This window comes from Nannospalax galili, unplaced genomic scaffold (assembly GCF_000622305.1).
Source record: "Nannospalax galili isolate Female #2095 unplaced genomic scaffold, S.galili_v1.0 scaffold879, whole genome shotgun sequence".
Lineage (NCBI taxonomy): Eukaryota > Metazoa > Chordata > Mammalia > Rodentia > Spalacidae > Nannospalax > Nannospalax galili.
The window spans coordinates 563,004-585,969 of record NW_008346261.1 but is presented as its reverse complement, the minus strand read 5'-3'; the positions used below and the strand labels follow the sequence as shown (position 1 = coordinate 585,969).

General features: G+C 38.6%; 1 protein-coding gene across 11 annotated transcripts in view; it reads right to left on the bottom strand.

Annotated features, from left to right (window-relative positions):
* Positions 1–22,966, bottom strand: part of Bcas3 (BCAS3 microtubule associated cell migration factor) — a 602,200-nt gene that overhangs the window by 282,160 nt on the left and 297,074 nt on the right. For all 11 annotated transcript variants that reach the window (XM_029568114.1, XM_008842646.2, XM_029568116.1 and 8 more), the window contains one exon: positions 19,190–19,287. In XM_029568114.1, the coding sequence (XP_029423974.1) occupies positions 19,190–19,287 (98 nt within the window). The remainder of the gene's footprint in view (positions 1–19,189; positions 19,288–22,966) is intronic.

Genomic DNA, 22,966 nt, shown 5'->3' with positions numbered 1-22,966 from the left:
ATTAATTCATCTGTAAACCTAAACATTTATAGCCAATTTTGAAACAGATGCATCTTAGCTCTGGAAATTGCTATTGAATGTGTCAATGCTGTTATCATGAAATGCTTCTTCTAATTATATGGTTATTAAATAAATAATTTTTTTAAAAAATGGTGGTGGAAAGGGAACTGAATGTAGTTATAAGGGGAAGCACAGGAGAGAGACTTGTAGAGCTACAGCTTATATTTTGATTGTAGTGGTAAATTATATGAGTCTGTATACACATGTTGAAATAATGAGGTACACATGCACTTTAGCCCAATATCAATTTTATCTTACTTCTGTCAAATATGGACCTCCTAAGTGCAGTAGTAATCCTACGGAAATGCCTATGTTCTACACAATTACAATGTTAGGTAGGACCTGGCCTCTGAGGTTACTTAGCTCAGACAAGATGATTTCATGAAAGACATACAATGATTTTTTTTTAGACCCGCTTTTTAAGAAGCTGTCTGGTATCACTTGAAAAAGATTGAAGTTGGTATTGAAAAACCTAAGAGTCTGGATCCCAGCTCTCTAGTTACTAAATGTGAGACCTTGTACAGGCAGAGTAGTGGAGACATTTCCCAATCTTAAGTTTAGTGAATCTAAGATGATCTTTGTCAGGGTAGGGGAGACCCTCATATCTCCTGCAGTCCTTCTAACTCAGTCTGGGCATTGCCTATTTGGAAAGTGTTCAGTGACTGGTGCTTCCATAGCACCAAAGACTGCTGTTCTAAACTTTACACTGGCTAACTAAAACTGAGGGCTAGTTACATAATTTGTGGAACATACATTAAGAAGTATTAAAAACTGGTATGGAAGGATGTTGTTAACATATAGAGAATAATAACATTTGGAAGTATGTACTTCAAAGGTTTATCTTTAGAGGAGTGAATTCCCTTCCTTCTTTTGTTGAGACAGGGTCTCACTATGCAGCTCTGGCAGGCCTGGAACTTGCTAAGTAGACCAGGTTGATCTTCTATAGAGATCCATCTGTCTTTGCCTCCTATGTGCTGGGATCAAAGGTATTCACTACCACAATCAGCTCCTTCCTTTCTTTTACATATTCTGTAACAATAATTTTTATCTTTTTTCTACATGGATCAAAGGTATTCGCTACCACAATCAGCTCCTTCCTTTCTTTTACATATTCCGTAACAATAATTTTTATCTTTTTTCTACACGCTTACATATAGTATTCTGAAACAACTATGCTCATGAGCAAATCAAGTATAGCTGAGTGGGCTGAAGGAACTATACCTCACATGAGACAGACTTCAAGTCAATGAAAGAAAACTGCAAACGGAGAGATCAAGCGTGAGTTTCTGTATTTTTCACTGTTTAACAGTAATCAAATAAATATAAACCAAAATACTTTCCTTTACCAAAGGAAACTTGTTTATCTAGTGTGTGTTTGTGTGTGTTAACACAGTGCAAAACAAAGATGCAATGCTAACTCCCTCCCCCTTTTCTATAACATTTTTTATTAAGCTTTTTAAATTTCATACATTTCCACTCAAATCTAGACTCTCCTCACCTATCCATGCCTCCCCCTACTCCACCACCAAACCCTATACGCTCTACCATACATGCTGAGTCCATTCACTCAGATGTTTGTACCCAAATGTCCTTCAGTGTAAATGTGTCCACTGGAGTCTAGTCAGCCCATCTAGTGGGTGTATGTAAGTCATACTCTCCCTCACCCAGCAGCAATCAGCCTCAAATAGTTCTCCATCTAGTACTGGCCCACCACCAATTCCTCACCTCACCTTTGGGCCCTTGTTTAATTGAGCTGACATGGGTACTGTGCTTGACGCCACCACTGCCACGGGCTCCCATGAGCAAGCCTCCAGCAGCCTGGAAGCCTCCACTTCCCTGTGTTCATGAAGCAGCCTTGGTTCTTACAATCTTTCTGCCTCCTCTTCTGCAATGGTCCCTGAGCCACGGGTTCCATATAGGAGTGAGGTTCCATATAGGAATCCCATCCTATACTCTACAGTCTCTTATTCTCTAAAATTTGGCCAGTTGTGGCCTTCTGTGTGCATTGCACTCCGATGTACATGGAAGCCTCACTGGTGAGAGCTGAGGGGTACATTAGCCCTCGTTCTACCCCTTATTCCACTATGTTCCATGAGCCTTAGTTGTAGAGATTCAACTGCTGATGTGTCATCTAGTACTGGGCATCTCCCAGGCGTATGTTCTCTGTGCCTGACCAGATGTGCAACTCTGCAGTAGCCTCCATCTGTTTCAAAAAGGAGCTTCTTTGATGAGTGCTCTACGGCATGCTTGTCACTCTAAGGGAGGCCTCTTCTATCTGGCACTGTGTTCCCTTCCAAGCAGCGCCAAGGTATACATATGCATCAATGTTCAGACACTCTGTGCATTTCTCATAGGGTTTCTAGGGCATCACTTTTCCCTCTAGGTTTCCTGCCTCCCGAGATTCACTCATCCACTCTTTTTTCTCCCATCTGGCTTCCCTCCTCCCTCCCTCCCTAGTCACAGTGCCCCTATTATCCCCACTCTCCTCCCAATACCTCCTGACTCCTGCCATCTTTCCTCTCCTGACTTCTCTCCCTCCCCCACACCGTGGTCTCTTGCATGTCCCTCCCTCCTCTCCTCTCTGCCGATTGCTCCCATTTTTTCCACCTCCCTCAGGCAACATCTGTTCCCTACTATCCACTTTTCAGGTTGTTTCTTTTCTTTTACCTCCATGTATCTTTTCCCTCTACCTGGCTAACTCTATCCTTTTTTAAAGACAAAGCTTCATGAAGCCCAGGCTGGCCTTGTACTCCATATGTAGGCAAGGACAGCTTTGAATTTCTGATCCTCCTGCCTCCATATCCTGTGGTGCAGGGGATCACACCCAGAGTTTCCTGCATGCTAGCCAAGCACTCTATCATAAACTCAGCTGCATCCCAGTCCCATATTTTATACGCTATCTTTTGTATTTTCCAAAACTTCTAAATTAAGATGAACACACACACACACACACACACACACACACACACACACACGAGTCGAGATGGAACTGGCAAGATAGCTCCATGGGTAAAAGCAGTTGCCACTAAGCCTGAGGACCTGAGCTTGATTCCTAGAACCCACAGTGGAAGGAGAGAACCAAGGCCCAAAAGCTGTCTTCTGACCTCCCCACGCATGCTGCAGTACACATGAACCCCCTCCACTAATGATAAATAAAATACACTAATATGTGACAAATGAACTTGACTGTACTAGCCTGGCTCGCCTTCTCTTCCCATGGGACCAGCACCAAGGTACTTCCTCCTTCCATTTTGCCCCCACACTGAACCCAGGAGGTGTGAGAGTTCTGCACATTTTTCCTCTGGTGTCAGCAGTCATGGCTTTTCATAGGTTTGGTTTTCTACCCACACTCCACTTAAGTTTTATTGAAAACCTCACAAATGAAACTAGGCTCCTCCCAAGTTTTTCTGTGATCATTTGGCTCAAAAGAATTATAAGTCTAAGCAAAGTAATGCTCAGGCTTGAGGTAAACCACCTGGTTGGAAAAGCAGGCTGGTGCAAAGCACTGTTCTAAAGAGCTGTGCCCTGGGGTAGGGGAACTTCCAATAAATATAAGGAGAGAATACACAAATAGCATACAATTTATTTTTTTTATTCTTATAAAAGGGGGGGGCAAGAAAGAGATGGAGGTGGTGAAATGGCTCCATTAAAAGCCACAGTTGAGCCAATAGCCAGACCAAACCACAGAGGCTACCTGAAGTATATGTGACAGAGGGTGGGATGATTAAAACCTTCACAAGGTCTCAGCTGCTCCTAGCTTATGGCACAATCCAGACAGGACTTGTGATGGCCAAGAAACTCTTATATATCCTGCAGTGGTTATCTGTGGACCATCAGAAGCTTGGGTAATGGGGCTTCCTTTAAAAATATTCTACTCTCTGGTTAAGAAAAACAGGATAGAAGTTTTCTTTTTAAGATTTATTTTTATTTATATGTAGGGATATGTGTGTATATGTGTCTGTGAAAATGCATTCCACATGTATGTGAGTCAGGGGAAGTCATAAGGGGGTGCTGAATCCCCTGGAATTGGAGTTACAGGTAGTTATGAGCCTCCTGATAAGGGTGCTGAAAAGTGAACCAGGGTCTTCTGGAAGAGCAACAAGTACTCTTAACTGCTGAGCCAACCCTTTTTTATTTCTTTAAAGTCAAGATACTTGGGACAATGAAGTGTTTCTGACAGTCCTTTGAAAAAGCAGAGTACATGGGGGCACTGCAGAGATCTTTAGCAAGTAATATCTAAGTTGAAGGTCACAGTGCTAATATTAATCCCAAGTAAATGAGACTAGAAGCTGACCCAATGACTAAAGTATGAGACTAAGTGCAGGCTTGAAAGGCATAGATCTTAATACCCCCAAGGTTGCCTCAAATAGTAATGACTGGTGTTCTGAAGCATTTGGCTTCCACTTTACAGTGAAACCATCACTCTATAGCAACCCTATTTCAATTGAAAAAAGTTCTTTATTCATTTATAAAGATGGAAAAGTTCTAGAGATCTGTATTTTTTTAAAAATCCAGTAGAAATGTGTCTTGATTATACCTTGCTCAAGGTTTTTGCCTCCTCAAAACCTGGAATAAGGCTCTCAGCATCTGCTAACACCAATGTGTGCGTGGGAAGTTGAGTGGGAGAGAGGACACCAAGCCCACCCAACTCCTGGAATTTCTACAGAAAAGACAAAACTTTCCAAGTGAAATAGTCATTTTGGTAAATGAAACCATTTGTAACTTAGAGACATTTTTCTTTCATTCCAATGTATCATAAGAAAAATCCACCCTGTGCTTTAAAGGCTATAAAGCCTTGGCATAGAAAAGGGTCAACAAAAGCTAAAACCACTAATGCCATACTCTCACGAAGCAAGAATGGAGGGCACTGACGCCTCAACACCACCAGGTTCCCACCGAACAGTCCCACCCAGGCTAAAAACCATCTGCCAAATACGTGCCAGGAACAGTTTTACAGTCAAGGGAAAATCTTCTGTGCATTTAGAGACTATGAAAAAAACCTCAGCATCCTTGAGAGACTTTCCCTTATAGAGCTGAAACTAAAATATCAAAATAGGAAAACAGGCAGTGGGGAAGGATACACACACACACACACACACACACACACACGGAGAAGGGTAAATGGGAAGGGGACAAGGGAAGATCAAGACAATGAAAAACAAATGTAAACAGTGAGACATGCTCAGGAGTGACTGGCTTCACTGGCAATCCCAATGGCCTCATTTCTTGTTTTAGGCTGAGAAAACTGTATTTACATTTAAAAACGAATATGACTAAGTCAAATCTATTTAGGCACATGTATTTTGTTTTAGAGTGTTTTAAAGAGATGTACAGGGCCTGAGAGTTAATTCCTGTTCCTTAGTATAGACAAAACACTTCATGAACTGGTTAACTTCAGTTAAAAAAAAAAAAGTCCACACACTCCTTATAAAGCCATGGTGACTGATGCTTTCCCTTATAAGATTCTCAGTACTACAGACTATCTTAAACTACCCACATGATACATAAGCTCCTGAAAAATGACATCCAGTGAAAGACTTTAGAATGACAAGGGTGTTTGAACATCTAGTGTAAGAAATTTATCACAAGAAACACTGCCATTCTAGTATTATCTATTATGGGAGAACTGGATTATGAAGAGCAAAGGAAGATGCCTTCTGGAACTTAGATTTTCACCTCAATGCTCACAACCTAGTCTGTTCCTATTCACTTCAAATCACTTAGTAGTTAACAGCACAGGCTCTGGGGCAGTACTGCCTGGGATCCATCCTAAGAGCTGCCACATCTCTGTTGTCTCAAGGATAAGTTGGAACAGCAGTACAATCTATATTGTAAGTCTGAGCACAGGGAATAAGCAATGCATAGAATATAGAAGAGAATTAAAACCAAGATTTTTAGGGCCTAATAAAAGCAATTACTGTCTCTATGGGAAGAAGTTAAGAAGGAGAAAAATCAACATTTAATGAGTGCTTTTGGTGATAATACTGTGGTTAGACACTTTTAAATGTTATGTTCTATTAATCTTTATAACACATGAGACAGGTGTTTCTGTATTGTTATGAATTAAGAAACTCAAAATCACAAATTTCATCAGCTATGGAAATTAGAATCAAATCTACATCAAATCACAAAGATCATATATTACAGCACAGATCTGTCCATCCTAAAATGCATTTATTAAAAATATTCTCAGTGAAAAGACATAAAATATGCTCATGACAAAGAAATTAAAATTTCTTTGAATTTTATTTTCAAAGGAGGTGGCATACTGTACTTAATTTTTCCGACTCACAACTTATCTAGAAAATAGAAATTATAGCAATACCATTATCTCTTAGGATTTTATGAAGAACAATGGAAATAATGGATGTGAAATGCTTAGCAAAGCATTTTAAGCACCAAACTAACAGTGGTTACTATTATAAATGGTTTGCATAATTATTGTGCATATTTTAATATGCAACACAGAACTCAAGATTTACAAGAAAGTTACCAAATATCCCATTGATTCATTTTCTACAAATAACTTTCTATGGGTAAGTCAGCCCAAATAGTTTTCTATAAATAAGGAGGCACACAATAAAAATTACATTATTAGGCATTAATTTTCTGATCATCATATCTAAATTAAATTTCATTTTACCAAAGGACACCTGCCAATATATGCACATATATGATATTCAGTACGCTCTTTGTCTATTTTGAGACAGTGTCTCATGTATCCCAGTTTGGCCTTGAATTCATATTTAGCCAGGGATGACCTTAAACTTACGATCCTCCTGTTCTCGCCTCCTAAACACTGAGATTACAGCCCTGTGCTGTAATGGTTTGTCTGGTCCTGGTGATCAAGCATAGGGCTTTGTGCATGTGTGGCAAGCATTCTACCAACTAAGCTATATCTCTAGCCCACAGGATGTTCTTGAAAGCCATTATTCTGAAAACTGTATATGCTAAAGCAGAACACAATGGATATTCCACCATCAATAACAATTGGGAATATACTACCACAGAGCCTTTTGACTTATTAGTATTTTCAATACATCAACCAAGTAGTTACCATTTTTCAAATATAGAAAAATGGCAGCATAAAAGTTGGCAAGTGGTTGCCAAACATTAATAGACAAGAAATGAAAAGTAAATGTATTTACTTCTCAGGTATACTTCCACATCTGAATTCTTCCTTAAACCTACTAGAAAGTCAAATATTAGCATATATTCTGAAATTGAGGTAGAAAAGGATTTCTGAATTGGCTATATAACAAAACAAAAAGCCAAGGTAATTTTAACATGTGAAAACACAAATCAAAAGGATGGGCTCTGAAGTGTTCTTACAAGTTTCAGAGTGGCTGAAAGTGCTTAGATGTTTATGGTAATAAATATTGTAAGTGCTGGTGGTCCACTGGGACTCCTCACTCATATGTTATTCCATGACTAAAAATCAAGGTGTCAGCTCCATTTAGAATCAGTGTGTGTTTGACTTTTTAAAAGCCTTAACACATATTTTGAAACAATTAATATTTCTTAAGGAAATTCAATCACTTTGCCTCCCTTGTCCCTACCCCTTGCTACACAGAATGAACTCTGAGTTCCAAACATTGATAGTTCTTTAGTTTGCATTCTCCCACAAGTAGAAAAGCGATAGGACCTCAAGTGATCACCATTCTTTAGTGGAAAGTCTTGTTTAGGTGAAGGAAACCATTACCTAATTAACAGTAGCTTTCTTAGCTGAAAAAGCTGGCAGGTTAGGGTCTCCCTGTGACCCACATGGAAACTCAGGCGACCCAGGAAGATAAGAGTTGGACACCATCAAAACTTAGACAGAGAAATTTTGCCAGTGGCCACTTGAGAGTGGAAATGATTTTTTCTTTTACTTCTGTGATGTACACAGTATATTAAGTATAAATATGTTGGGTGGCTGAGGCCAGGAGAGATTGGGCAACAGAGCAAGACCGCTTAAAAAGGTGTGTGTGTGTGTGTGTGTGTGTGTGTGTGTGTGTAAAACACAGACAGTTCGCAGGTTACATACACACATCTGATGGTTTTATGAAAGCATAATATATGCTGTCTTGGCTGAGATGCTGGTCAAGGTCCAGCAAAATGCAAAGATGTCAGATTTGCATCCTGCCCTGCTACATTTGAACCAATAGGCAATCATCATTTCACATTCCTCAACCTCAATTTCTTCTTGGTTTAAAAAAATTTTTCAAAAAAAATCCTGTTAGCTCTTAAAAAGAGTTTTATATTGCATACTTAATACATGCACATGGTCTCAAAGACCAGTGCTTCTCACTGTGGCTGTTTGGTAGTCTCTCAGTCCCCTTCTAGAGGTAGCCACTATTACTACTGGTCAAATGTAAAGTTTTGGTTTCAGTGTTCCATGATGCAATGTTGAATTCATAAACGCTTATTCAGTGCCTATTATTTGTGGGAACTATTTAGGGATCCACAGGTAGTAAAAAAGATGAACTCATAGTCTAGAATGGAAAATGATACCCAAGTAACCTTAATATTGGGTGATAAATGTAAGAGTAAAAGTTTAAGAACAGAGGGGAAAGCAACTTAATCAATTAAATGGGTCAGATTTCAATGCAACATCCTATGCCCAGAATGGGAGAGCTGGAAAGCTAGTTCTCAGAATCCCTCACAGCAGGCTGAAAGGTAAGCAGTATGACCAGAAGACAAAAATGTTGCCAGTACCCCATTAGTGTTTGTCAGTCCTCACCACGGACTCCAGAAAGCAAAGTTTGTTATAGATAATGCTTTATGAAGATAACCTTAAGACAAAAATGTCCATGCTAAACCAACAGACCAGTGTACCATTGAGTTGAGAGTTGTAATACCTTAATTTTTATTGTCTGCCTTAAGTAAAACCTATTGATAAGAAACATCTTGCTTGAACACATTCAGCTTTGAAATGGTAGCATAAACTGTAATTTGAAATATTCCACAAAGTATTTCCATTGATCACACAAACCATTATTCATCCAAAGGAACAGTGACCTTTGCATAAGGACAAACCTAATAAAGGAATATAAGCCACAAAAGCATTTTTCCATGCTTAAGTGAAATAAAGGAGCAATGGACTCAGTATTAACAACTTAAAAAAATTTTTTTAACCACTTGAAGGTATGAAGCCTTATGTATGGTCAGTAATCAACAATGAAACTCATACTACCTGCTCTACAGCATGTAAAACACGGCACAGGAAACACAAAGACGACCCTTGCTTTCAAATAGCTCTTTCATCTTAACTGCTACCCTTGGATCATGCCACAGAATCTGCTTACCAATTCATTTTTTCAGTGTGGCACTTAGCTGTAAGGGAAGCTCAAAATCAAGAGTATTATTTAAAGCCTCACTTCAAATCTAGGTATTTGGGTCAATGAAATTTGAAAAAAATTACAATGACAAGCTGCACATTAAAGTCACAACTTCTGAGAGATGTCAGGATCGCTTTAGAGGTGATAATTAAACACCAGCACCCAAAGCCCCAAAGACAGTGCTCTAATCCTATACCATCACCCTAAAAGTCTCTTAAACACGGTGTAGAATAGAAAGAGGGACAAAGCCGCTATTTGCTTTTTCCCATCTCCATGTGCAACTCAACCCCACTGCTCTGGATATAAGCAATTTCGGTAACAAACCACCTTTATAATGACCAAATAATTATAGGTTCAGGTCAAGAACTCTAGACCATATTGATTACATCTCCATGGAGGAAGGACTCTCCAGCACTGTTTGTATCCACACTAACAGGGATAGCTTTTAAGTATCTGTGACACTAAGAATTTTCAGTCCTATCAATGCCAGGACTAGAAAGCCAATGACCAGTCAGGCCTGTCAGTTGTTGCCCGAAGCAACAAGGACAAGATGGGAATTCATAGTTCTGGAACTTCATCTGCCAGCTGCGTTCACACATTTTCACCACCTGAATAACTATGTCTCTTGACTCCCACATGGCTCATTTCAGCACACAGTGTTTTGAAATGAAAGTGATCAGGCTGGGCAGGAAGAGATTTGGATTTATCTAAGGTGTCACCATAAATGCACTTTAAGTAATTTGAAGTATCAGGAGCTAGGTGTTCTAGGATTTATTCCTGGAATATTTCTGCAATGGACCTGTGATCCTAATTAAGGAAGATTAAATAAGATAAGACACAGGAACACACTTAGCACAGTGTTATGGCCTTGCTGCTTATAAATAAATACTGGTTTTGGTAGCTTTTCCTTCTGTCTTTCGGCAGATATTCTAATACTTCCTCACAGAGATTGGACTATTGTAAGATGAAGAACTGTGAAAGTTACCTCCCCTTTTCCAATACCTGGTTTTATCAACACTGGGAGCCACCACCCAAATACAAAAGCAAGAAACATCAACCAGTTGGTGGGTTCAAATTGCTTCCTTCAGTTAACAGAACCCATGGAATCTTGAGTTGATGACTTCCATTAGTTCTGGAAAATTTTCATCCCTTCATATATTCCTTTTGCCCTTTAAAAAATTATTTTCTTCCATATTTGTAACAAGTACATAAGTTAGGTACTTTGCACCCACTTATCTCAGACTTAGTTAACTTGTTTTTTGTTTTGTTTTGTTTCATTTTCCACTCGATCAGTTTTGGTAACTTTTGGCTTGCTTTTGAATGCCTGATCCTTTTAACTCTGCCCAGTCCTTTCAATGATTCCCCGCCTCCCTGCCTCCTTTGAGATGAATCTGACACAGAGCCAAGGTTGGACTTTAACTCTTGATCATCTTGCTACCTCCTGAGTGCTGGGATCATAGGCACATACCACCACATCTGACTTAATGAATGATTTCTGGCAATATATTTCTGAGTTACAAAACACGAATTTGGTTCTTTTTCAAATATTCATTTTTTTAAATAGAGGAAATTTTATAAATATGACACAAAAGACCTATAGCTAAGTTCATATTTAATAGTGAAATATTAACCCTAGGATTGAGACAACCATGTTCAATGTCCCCATTTCTGTTCAGCGGTGTTATAGAATTCTAAGCAATTGTAATTAGGAGAAAAAGAAATAAAGAATGTGAAGAAATAAATTTAACTTTATTTGTAGAAAAACAGATATAGTAGAGACTACAAAAATTCTAGTGGAGGGCTAGAGAGATGGTTCAGAGGTTAAGAGCACTGGTAGTTCTTTGTAGAAGACCTGGGTTCAGTTCCTATTTCCTATATAGTGGCTAACAACTGTCCATAACTCCAGTTCCAGGTGATCCAATGCCCTCCTTGGCTTCCATAGGCATTGTACACATGTGGTACACATATACAAATAGGCAAAACATTCATATACTTAAAAAATAAAAATACTCTTAAAAAATTTAAAAACCTTGGGGCTAGAGAGATGGCTCAGCAGTTAAGCACAGCGGCTTCTCTTGCAGAGGACCTGGGTTCAATTCCTGGCACCCACATGATGGGAAAACAATCATCTGTAACTCCAGTTCCAAGGGATCCGACACCCTCTTTTAACTTCTGTGGCACTGCATGATATGGGTGCACTTACGTACAGGCAGGCAATACACTCTTACACATAAAATAAAAGTAATAAATTCAGTATTTTTAAAAAATTAAAAAACCTCTACTAGAATTAAATAAATGTAGGTTTCTGGATATAAGGTAAATATATGAAAGTATTTTATGCTAATTACTATGAAGAAGAAGGCTGAAAAATAAAACAGACTAAGATGTTAGCATCAAAACATTAAGTGACAGAAATCAATTTATGAATGATGTGTTAGCAAGGAAAATGCATTGAAAGTCACCAGGTATCAGGAGAAATGCAAGACAATCCAAATAAGCAGACGGCTATAGAAGTCCATGCATTCCAGGGTCTCATGCTTTCACGGCTCTTTACTCACTGTCCGTTCTATACACCTCTAGTATTACACAAGAACATACAATTAAAAAAGTAAGGCCAGGCGTGGTGGTGCATGCATTTAATCCCAGCACTTGGGAGGCAGACGCAGGCAGATCTTTGTGAATTCAAGGCTAGCCTTGTCTACATAGTGAGTTCCAGGACAGCTGGGGCTACAAAGAGACCCTGTCTCGACAAAAAAAAAAAAAAAAAAAAGTAAAACACAACTAATGATTTGGTGCTATTAAAAAATATTTTGAGTTTATAAACATCTTTCAAAGTATCTATAGAACTCCTGGGGTGTGGAAGACCACATCTGAAGGAACTTATAAAATACATATTGGTGAAAATGCAAAAAGCCAAGATAACCACACATCAGCACAGATGGAGGCATTAAAGGACTAGATTTCAAAATCTTAGTAGAAAGAGTAGAGAAGGTAGTAAGATACTGATGCAAAGACAGCTATATAACTCCATGGATTGATGGGCTGCTGGTGCAGGCCTTTAATCCCAGCCTTGGGAGGAAGAGACAGGGGAATCTCTTCGAGTTTGAGACCAATCTGGTTAGTCTACATAATGAGTTCCAGGACAGCCAGGACTACACAGACCCTGTCCTCAAAAAACAAAAAAGTAAATAAATAAATAAATAAATAAATAAATAAATAAATAAGAAAATCAGTGATCAAAACAAAGAATCCGGGGTGGGGGTAATGTTTGCAATGGGGAAAGGTATAACATTTCGATGAATAATGCTAAAGCAACTGAATACCTATAGGGAAAAAAACAACACTGACCTCTGCTTTAGGTCATAAAAAACATTAATTTGAAAGAGATTATAGTCCTAAATGTGATGTGCAAAACTATATAATTTCAGGAGAAAGTTATCTCTTTAAAATTCAGAAAAAAGGGAAAATTTTGAGTCTTGTTTGTATAAAACACAAAATTGTAAAAGGACTAGCAACAGAAAAGTTGGACTTCTGCTTCTTGTATGTGGGTGTGTATGTACATGAGTACACATGCACGTGGAGGTCAGAGGACCACCTCAAGGGTTAGTCTTCCACCGTGTTTTTCAGACAGGCTCTCTCACTGGCCTGGAACTTCCCAAGAAGTCTATGCTGGCTAAAAAGCAAATTAAAACCACAGAGAACCCATTCACTGGGATGGCTGAAAATAAAGATGAACATCACCATGAGTTGATGGAAATGTGGAGCAGCTAGAACACTCACACATCACACATGGATACAATGCAAATGGTAAAGTTGTTCAGAATACTTTTTTTTTTTTTGAGATAGGGTCTCTCTGTAGCCCCAGGCTGGCCTGCTACTCACTATGTAGACTATGTCACAGAGACATAGCTGCCTCTGACTGGAACTGAAGGAGTGTACCACCATGCCCAGCTTTTGGAATACATTTTGGCAGTTCATAATAATGTTGGCTTGGCTAAGCAATCATAGTCTTGAATACATACCCAAAGCAAATGTGTGCATATGATAAAAAGACAAAATGACTTGTATACAAACGTTTATAGTTAACTTCTTAATATTTCAAAACTGCAAATGGACTTACTAACTGTGGCATATTTGCACAATGGAATATGAAACTGCAATGTTAAAACTTACCTAGGGATACATGGAACACCTGCATGAATCTCAAATCATTAAGCTGAGCAAGAGAAGGTATGTATGGGTGAAATGAGTCCAATTATGTGAAGCTTGATAAAGACAAATTTAAGGTGGCCAAAGTGGCAGCCTGTACATTAGAGTTAGTACCTGAGACGGGTCAAGGGGCATTTTCTCAGTTAATGGAAATATTTTAAATTTTTTCTGAGTGGTCACTGCACAGATATAAAAATTCAATGAGGTGTATGATCAGCATTTGTGCAATTGCTGTACATACATCATACCATAATTTTTTTTAATGTCTTCAAAGGTGATCCAAAACATAGTTTAAAACAGATAAAATAAGTTAGTTAAGTCCTCCATTTAATGGAAGGAAACACTAGTGGGCTTTACTGTTTGAGTTGAGACTAGGCCCTGCTATGTTGCCCACGCTGTCCTCATACTCCTGAGCACAAGCAATCCTCCTGCCTCAGCCTCATAGGCAGCTGGGAGGACAAGTGCACTTGGAAAATGCATCAAGTTCTGAATCATGTGGCAAACATGTATTTAGTTACAGAAAGGGTTGTGACTAGAACCAAAGACTTGGGCTAGTAGTCTTTGTTCTTTCTACCTCAACAAGCTTCCAGAATAAGACTTCTCTGTGGAACCAGTATTTCCACTTTGATTATTTACTTTAGTTTTTTCTGTGGCAGTTCTTAACACTAACCAGGGGAGTATCAGGAGCTCTGGTTCTGACTTATTGTCTGGGTGAGGTCTCAGCCTGCTCTTTAATTGCCTGTGGGGCTTGCTGTTCTATGGAGAGGGGCTCTTTGTTTGTTTCTAAGTTTATAGATGGCACCTATGAACATAAGCCTCTAAGACTCTTGAACACAATTTAAAATAGTGTGGCACTAACAGTTTGACACTCATGTCACAAAGACAAATGGAACTGCCGGTTGAGACTTTAAACAGTTTCTAATACTGCCCCCAGCACTGTCCCTGTGCCACCATGATCTCAAGCAAATCACTAGATAAATATTCCAGCCTTGTGTTGGTGGTACAGTAATGAAGGTGCAAAAGGAAAAAATGAGTTTTGGGCCAAATTTTCTCTGGGTAAACATGTACACACTAATATAGAATCAGAGATGGAGGAGGGTTCCAACAATTTGTTTTCAAATTTATTATGGATGACTTAAAATCACATCCAAGGCCTGGTACTTATAGTAGAGAAAGCACAGCAAGGTTTAGGGGACATAAAGATTGATTCAAAGCAAAATGCTTCCTCAGTTTTCCAAAAGTTTACTCAACTTCTACTATCATTTCTAGATCTTCAGTTGTGACAACCATTTTTTAATTATGCTACAGTCAAGTTTTCCTCATTGTTAGCACAACTTTAATTTTCTATCAGTCTACAAATATTAGAAAGAAGAGTATTAAAATCAGAACATGAGAGACATGACCAAGGACTTTACTTGTGGTCAAACTGGTTTTCTGAGTGTTTCTTCACTCATTCTCTTAATACTAAAACTTTTGATTTTATACAGATAATAGGTATTCAAAGGATGAGTTGATTTAATGCCGACACTTTATCATCTCTAATTTTAAAGGCCAGTCTTAATATCTAAGTTTGAGCATTTCCCCCTCTGAGGGGCTGTTCATGGCTCAATACTGAGCCTTCGTCTAATTTCACTCTCATCCTTAATCCTCTTACAGATCCCGCATTGCTTTGAATACAAAGGTACAAACCTACAGTTTTCATCACATTGTAATCACAAGCAATATCTGGAACTGTATTCACTGAAGGTCTTGTCATTTACTGAAAGAAATATCTTCCTATTTCTAAAGAACTTTATGTACTTTTTATCTGGGAGTCTTCTTGACTTGAATACATCCTTTCCAAAGGAGGAGAAACAAAATTTAGCCCAGGAAATCTTATTTTCCACCTGGAAGTTAAGAAAACAAAGGCTAGGTAGGAAAGGTGACTTACTGAAGGTTTTAACAAAAGTTCAAGACCAGGATGCAAATATCATGGTTTCTCCCAATCAGTTCTAGTATGTATTTATTTATTTGTTTGTTTACTTATTTATTTATTTTTGGTCTTTTTGAGATAGAGTTTCCCCTGAAGCCCCAGCTGGCCTGGAACTTGCTATGTAGACCAGGTTGGCCTTAAACTCAAAAAGATCTGCCTGTCTTTGCCTCCCAAGTGCTGAGACTAAAGGCATGTGCAGTTCTAGTTTTATGACCACTGCCCCACAAAGCCTCTCCATGGTGGAGACTGAATGATGTTTCCAGCCTTACATCTTCCATCAGTACCTCTGATGGCAGTTTTAGGCAGAGCGATATAAAAGCCCTAGGTGTGCTCTTCCCCAGTACATCAGAAAAAAATCTCCACAGGATAAAAGCAGGCTTTTCCAAGAATCTCCAACGTAGATCTAACTGCAAGATGGAACAAAATTTGTCAAGTCATCTCCCAGTTGCTTATCCAATCAGACATGTTTTTTTTTTTGGGGGGGGTGGATGTGATAGAACCCACGGACTCATACATGGTATACATGTATCCTATCACTGAGCTACATTCTCAGCCTCATGATTTGCTTTTTTTTTTTTTTTGATCTTTTTGAAACAGGGTCTCTCTATAGCCCCAGCTGGCCTGGAACTCACTGGTTTAGAGCACTGGCTGCTTTTGCAGAGGACCCAGGTTCAGTACCTAGCATACATGTGGCAGCTAACAACTATTCCTAACTTCAGTTCCAAGGAACCCAACACCCTCTTCTGGCCTCTGCAGGCATTGCATGACATAGGTACACTTACATACATGCAGGCAAAACACTCATACACATAAAATAAAAATACATACATAAATAAAAATCCCATGAAGAGTTCAGTTGCAGAATGGTCTCTCCCTTATCCGAGACTGGAACATCTCACAATGATCTAATCTCCAAATTTAGACAAGCCAGTATTTTTATCTTGCATCACCAGAGTCAAGATGATAATAACATCTACTGATCAAGCATTAACAGACTCATTGAGGAACTAAAATATACAGATGTTCACCTTGATAACTGTTATAACTGTCAAAGGATTTATGTATATCATATTACATTTTACTTACCTCTGCAAAGTAATTATATAAAATTGATTATATCATCACTAAGTTAGACAGAGCAAGCACTGTCACTAGAATTTAAGGACAGATATAATTTGTGCATAGGAACAATCAAAAGAAAAGTATGAAGTACAAAACACTAGAACATGGTAGAGAACAATGAGTCTGATAAGGAGACGCCACACTTGTGATTATTTCTAAGCAACAGGTCATCAAACCCAAAAGAGCATCTCCCTAATATACACAGAACGCAAATGCATAGTCACAGTGAGAGAAGCATGTCATGGTTCAGGAGTAATTTTTAAAAATTTGTTACACTCCTTAAAAAATATTTTTGTCTCTATTTTATTATTTTTTAAAATTCTGTGTCTGTGTAGGTTTCTACACATGAGCACAGTGCTGGAGTTACAGGCAGCTGCGAGCCACCTGACACAAGTGTGGGAAAGTGAATCTAGGTCCTCTGGAAGAGCAGCATGCGCTCTCAACCACTGAGCCATGTCTTTAGCTCCCTATTACATTATTTTTAATACAAGAATCTAAACTAGAATTTTCCCATAAACTTTCTACAAGGAACACCATTTATTTAGCCTCATTTTGTTAAGCATTGGTAGAAAAGTGATTCTGTTAACAGCAGTGATCTAATTAGATCAAGTAGACAGAGGTTTGCAAACAGAACGTTATCTGCTCAAAAATGTGATGATGGACAGCACAGACTCTTCATTGGAAAAGCATCCAAACCATTTGAGAGGTAGCTAAAGAATTATTCATAAAAGCTCAATTCCTGGTTTCTAGAGCATCTTTAGCTCAAAGCCAGAGAAAACAACACACATTTCACTGTCCTGGCTGGTTCAGAATGGAACCATGGCTTTCTGGAGGGAAAACAGGCCTAGAATAAATAATGATAGAGCTTGGCCATCAAAATTTTTCCAACCCAAAAGGTTGGCACTGGTTCAAGGCCACAGAGCAACATCCCAGGAAGTCTTAGGATAAAATCTTTGACTGAGATGCAAGTAAATCAAGAGCTACTTTGTTACTTAAACTTTCTACTAAAGAGCTAATACAATGGATTCAACAGTCCATGGAACTTTCTTCTTGTTCAAGAAATAACATAGAGCTAAAAGTGTTCCATGATACGTAGGCATTATTGCCTCAGATTTCAGTATCAAATAGGCCAGATATGGTAACTGTTTTGGTAACATGCATTACAGATACCTAATTGTTTGACAGAAAAACATCAATAAGTAATGTAGAGTTTAAGAATGTTTGAAAAGCCTAATAAGGTCTAGCTTTACTACTGAATAAATACTTCAGGTTACAATACATAACGTCCTCACCATTATAAATGAGGACATCAGACTAGCACTCTCTGCCAGCACTGGCAGATTGAGACTACCAAAATGCATCTGTCTCAAAATCTTTTTTTATGCAAGGAATCAAGGACATTAACCATTTCTGTGTCTGTTTGTAGGGAACAACTATATGTGGTAACTTAAAGCAGAAAAACAAGATTGTGTACTCTAAACAAAGAGTCTACACTAAAAATTAAGGCGGAGGACTGTATACAGACAGACTGATATACAAAGTGTGATCCCAACACATACACCGCCCTCAAAAATCAGAAAGCTAAGGAAACATACAATGCATGATCTTTAAAGCTAAAACTATGTTGAAAGATGGAATCAGGTGACATTTTTATGATGGCTTCCATTTTCTTTCACAGTTTAAGCCTCAATCAAATCAACAGTCTGGAAGGATTTTGAAAGTACCATGGATTAAACTCCACTCTAACTCAACTATTTGACTAATGCCGAATTATTAATAAATCTACTTGTGAGAGACTTTTGAGCACAGCCCTGCTGTGTGATCTTTGGACACTGGGCAGTGGCAGCAGTAGTGGGCAGCACTACCTCATCACAGCTTAGAGATGAGAAAACAAATTATCACAAAGAATTCAGCTATTTACCAGGCTTTGTGGAAAACATCCACAAATGCAGCAACCATCATCTGCAAAGGCAAAGGCCTCCCTCTAGGAACTAATGATATCATTTTTAGGCTGACTGTAAGAACAGGAACTTAACTGTGATAGACACACCAGGGTTAAGCTAATGAATTATAAGCATCATGCTTTCAGTAGTGAAACTATTCAAGCTATAGCATTTGGACTGTCTGCATCCACGGATCAGGCACTTTGATACTCCACAGGTTGAGTAAATTGAATCCATATATTGTATTTACGTTCTCTGTCAAGGTTGCTGCTTTACATTTCAGTGATCAAAGACAAAACAGTCATCAACCCTGTAGGCTTCAATACTATGTTCATTACATTTAATCAAGTGCCAACTCCACCTCACCACTTACCAACACTAAGAATATTTAAATGCATGGCATTTTTCAGTAGCAAATAGAGGCACACTAACATATTAAAACACAGAAAACCCCAAACATAAAAGAAGGTAGCAAATTAATATCATCCTTTATACTGTGTAAGAAAATTAATTTAAAATGCACAGAAATGCCACATAAATGCCACATTTGGGAGGTTTTCTACCTGAGGCAGCATCAATCACTGTGGACACTCCCCTTCGATCAGACACTGGACGAGATGACCCTGGCATGCTGACTGGGTCAGAGCGAACTGGCTGGATCCTGCAATACAATTTAATTTAGTTCACACATGTTACTGGCATGGAAACCATCATTTACTACAACAGACCTTAAATCAGGAATGCTGGAATGGCTCAGTTCATTAAAGAACCATGTACTCTAAAACCAGACAAAAAGGAGTTATAGTCCCTAATTCTTACACAGAGCTAAGCAGTACATTACCCATACTCCAGGCCCATTTCTACTTATATTCATTAACTTGCTTGTGTTGTTCTATAGACTTTTAAAGAAGGGAGTTGAAAAGTTAACAATAAAATGATAAAATGGATAGAATGAGAAAGTAGCAAAATACAATGAAAACTTTGGTCTTTCCAAGGGTTTCTTCTGAACAACTCTGAGATTCTTCAATTTCAAAAAAGACATCAGAGCTAAATTCAGTGGAAGATAGGAATGCATGATTTAAGTATGTGAGAAACTCCCTACAACCATTAATGAGTGTTACTTTACATACAATGATGCTGCACTGCAGAAGATACCCAGGATCACGAAGTAACTTCCATAAGATTAGCAATTTGGACTTCAGCAAAACTGAAATGTACTCCATACAATATTAAGCAGCTTAAGAAGGATTAACATATAAATGCTAAGAGTCTCAGTTGCTTGAGAACAAATACTGTCAATATAAAAATAACTTTACAATTGGAAGGTCTAGGTCCCAGGCAAAATTTTGTTAAAACAATATATTCATGCATTTCTAGTAATTCATACAATAAGTATTTACTACACATTAATTGTACATCAGCATTATTTTAGGAACAAGTAGAAACAAAATATGCAATACCAGGTGTGTGTGCAAATACATTACATAACACAAGGTATTTATGACTTGATACTAAAGAGAATGAAGGTTCAAAAGAAGATGTCACAGAATGGGACGATGGGAGAATACAGTGATGCAGATGATCACAGCTCAGTCAACGACAGCATAACTGACGGCAGTCAGTAGGACTGTACTGCCTAGTGACACAGCTACACAATGTACGCAAACAGACAACACAATGTTCGTACGACAAAAATCACCTAACAACCATTTCTCATTAGGTGGTATACTAGTGTCCACATGAGACAGAGATTTCATGGAGGTGGAACAGGAACTGGATCTGAATTCATGGCACTTACATTGTATTAGACATTATAAGCAATGTAGATATGGGTGGTGAAATGAAAATGTGAATTTCTCATTATGTTACACTAGAAAGAAGGATCTTGTATAACACCCACCCCCACCCCCACACCAGCCTAGGCTATATGTAAATACTACACCACAATGAAAGGATACCTGAGCATCCTTGGATTTGGATATCCTCGGGGGATCCTGAAACAGATCCTGTGTGGATACCCAGGGGTGACTGTAACAGGTTTGTACAGAGAAGAACAATAAAACATGTCCTTTAAGCAAAGGACTAGAACCAGCAGGGCCTTAGCTCTATGAGTGAGCTGTGACAGCAGGGCCCCCTGTAGGGCCTAAGCTGGCTAAGGTAGAGTTCGTGAGCATTTCAGGGGGATAAGACATTGACAAGAAATACACCACAAATGCCAGGAGCTTGAAAGGCCAGGTACGAAATGCAGACGAAGAATAATTACTAGAATTGAGTCTGAATGTATATGTTTATTTTAGGAAAGAAAGAAATGGGGAAGGGGGTAAGATGGCACATTTCATCTAGTATTGGAAGTTAAAAATCCTGGTAAGTGCTGTAGCATACTATCAAACATCCCCCTTTCTATATCTAAGACAGTCATGGTAATCTTAGCAGTGGTTATTAGCTCTGGGATCCTCGCACCTACATAAATCTGAGTCAGTAATAGAGAATAGTATATTTAAGGTTTCTGGAAAATGTGGGTTTTTTTTTTTTCTTGAGAGTAAGAAGCTAACCTGTATGTATGTGAGTGGGTAGGAACATACTATGGCCTGCGTTGGAAGGTCAGAGGACAACTCACACAGGTTGGTTCTCTGCTTCAACTATATGTGTCCCAAGGATCAAACTCAGGTCATCAGGCTTGGTGAGCGATCTGGCTGGCCCTAAACAACTTGTGCGGGCTAATAAGTTCCTATTGTTAATGTAAATTATAAGAGGATTTCTCAATAACCCAGTTGGGTATAGGGTGTAGATTGCCATGAATTTATGTGTTAAAGCTATGTTTAAATTTTTAGATAATGAAAAATACAAAATAAGTATAGGTTGGTTGAGATGAGGCAAATATCCTGGAATTAGATGGTAAGGATGCACAAGCCTAGGAAAATATGAAAAAACACTGTAATTGGTAAATTTTGACAGGTGTGGAGCTTCACACTTGTAATCCCAGCACCTGGGAGACAGGTTTGCAAAAGGATTGGAACCTTGAGGCCCGCTGTCTTTTTAAAAATATTTTATTATTTTTATTTTATGTGTATGAGTGCATTGCCTGTTTGTACGTGAGTGCACCTGTGTTGTACAATACCACGGAGGTCAGAAGAGGGCATTGGGTCCCTGGAACTGGAGTTAAGGATGGTTGTTAGCCACTATGTAAGTGCTGAAAATCGAATCTGGGTCCTCTGCAAGAGCAGTCAGTGCTTTTAACCACTGAGCCATATCTCCAACCCCAAGGCCCCTGTCTTAAACAGTACCCTCAAAAGTGCATTTTATGTCTACAAATTGTATATTAAATGAAAATCAACTACTACTGATTTCTGGGGGCGCTGATCTTGAGTGCAAAGGGAGGCTCAGTATAACTCAGCTTCATTCATACTCTCACTCAGGTCTATTAACAAATACATCACTGAACCTCTTTGATTTTAAATCCCTGCTCTAGGTAAGCCATACTTGGATCCTTCTTGGATGGCAGTCAATACAGTATTGGTCTGTTTTCCATTTAGGGAGGTAGCTATCACTTCAGCACTCTTAATGGTATCTCACGGGGCACAGGACAGTGTAACAGATATCAAGGATGAGTCAGATTGAAAAAGAAAAAACGAGGTTGAGTAAGTACCTCATAATTTAAGGGAAAAAGTCAAGCCAATGTCCTGCCACATGGCCACTATGTGGAGGCCAGAAGGAAGAGGTGGGTAGCCAGACCAAAGTCTTAGTAAATAGTCAGGAAACTGAAATAACTGGGTTTCTACCTGGGTGCAGTAGAACCATAAAGAACACTTAAGAGAAATGAAAGCAAATGTGACTTTCTCATAAAAACTGGGTCATCAAAAAGACAAAAACAAACAAAAAACAACAACAAAAAAAAAACCTGGGTCTTGCGTAAGCCAGGCTATGCTCCAACTTCAGATCGTGCTGGGAATACAAGTGTGCACCCCCACATCTAGTTGGGATCTGAAGTCTCAACTAAGACTGCTCGAATTTTAAAATACAAGTTGCAAAAGCAATAGAAAACAAATACATAAACTTACTGTCCAGTATAAAATATTTAATATTCAACAAACAGTACAGCATTCTAGTCAAATCAAGCATAAGCAGTTTAAAGTCAGATAAAAAAATACTGTATATGGTTCATATACAAAAAAGAAGAAAAATCTTGAGAAAAATGCAGAAGGATTTTGGAAATGTAGCGCTATATTAAAAAAAATCTAGAAAATTTTTAGGACTGTATCAAGATAAAGAGGCCCAGGAAAGCCGCAGGAGGTCACAGAGTAAGAGAGCACCATACATAGGAACTGGGAATGCCTTCCAAT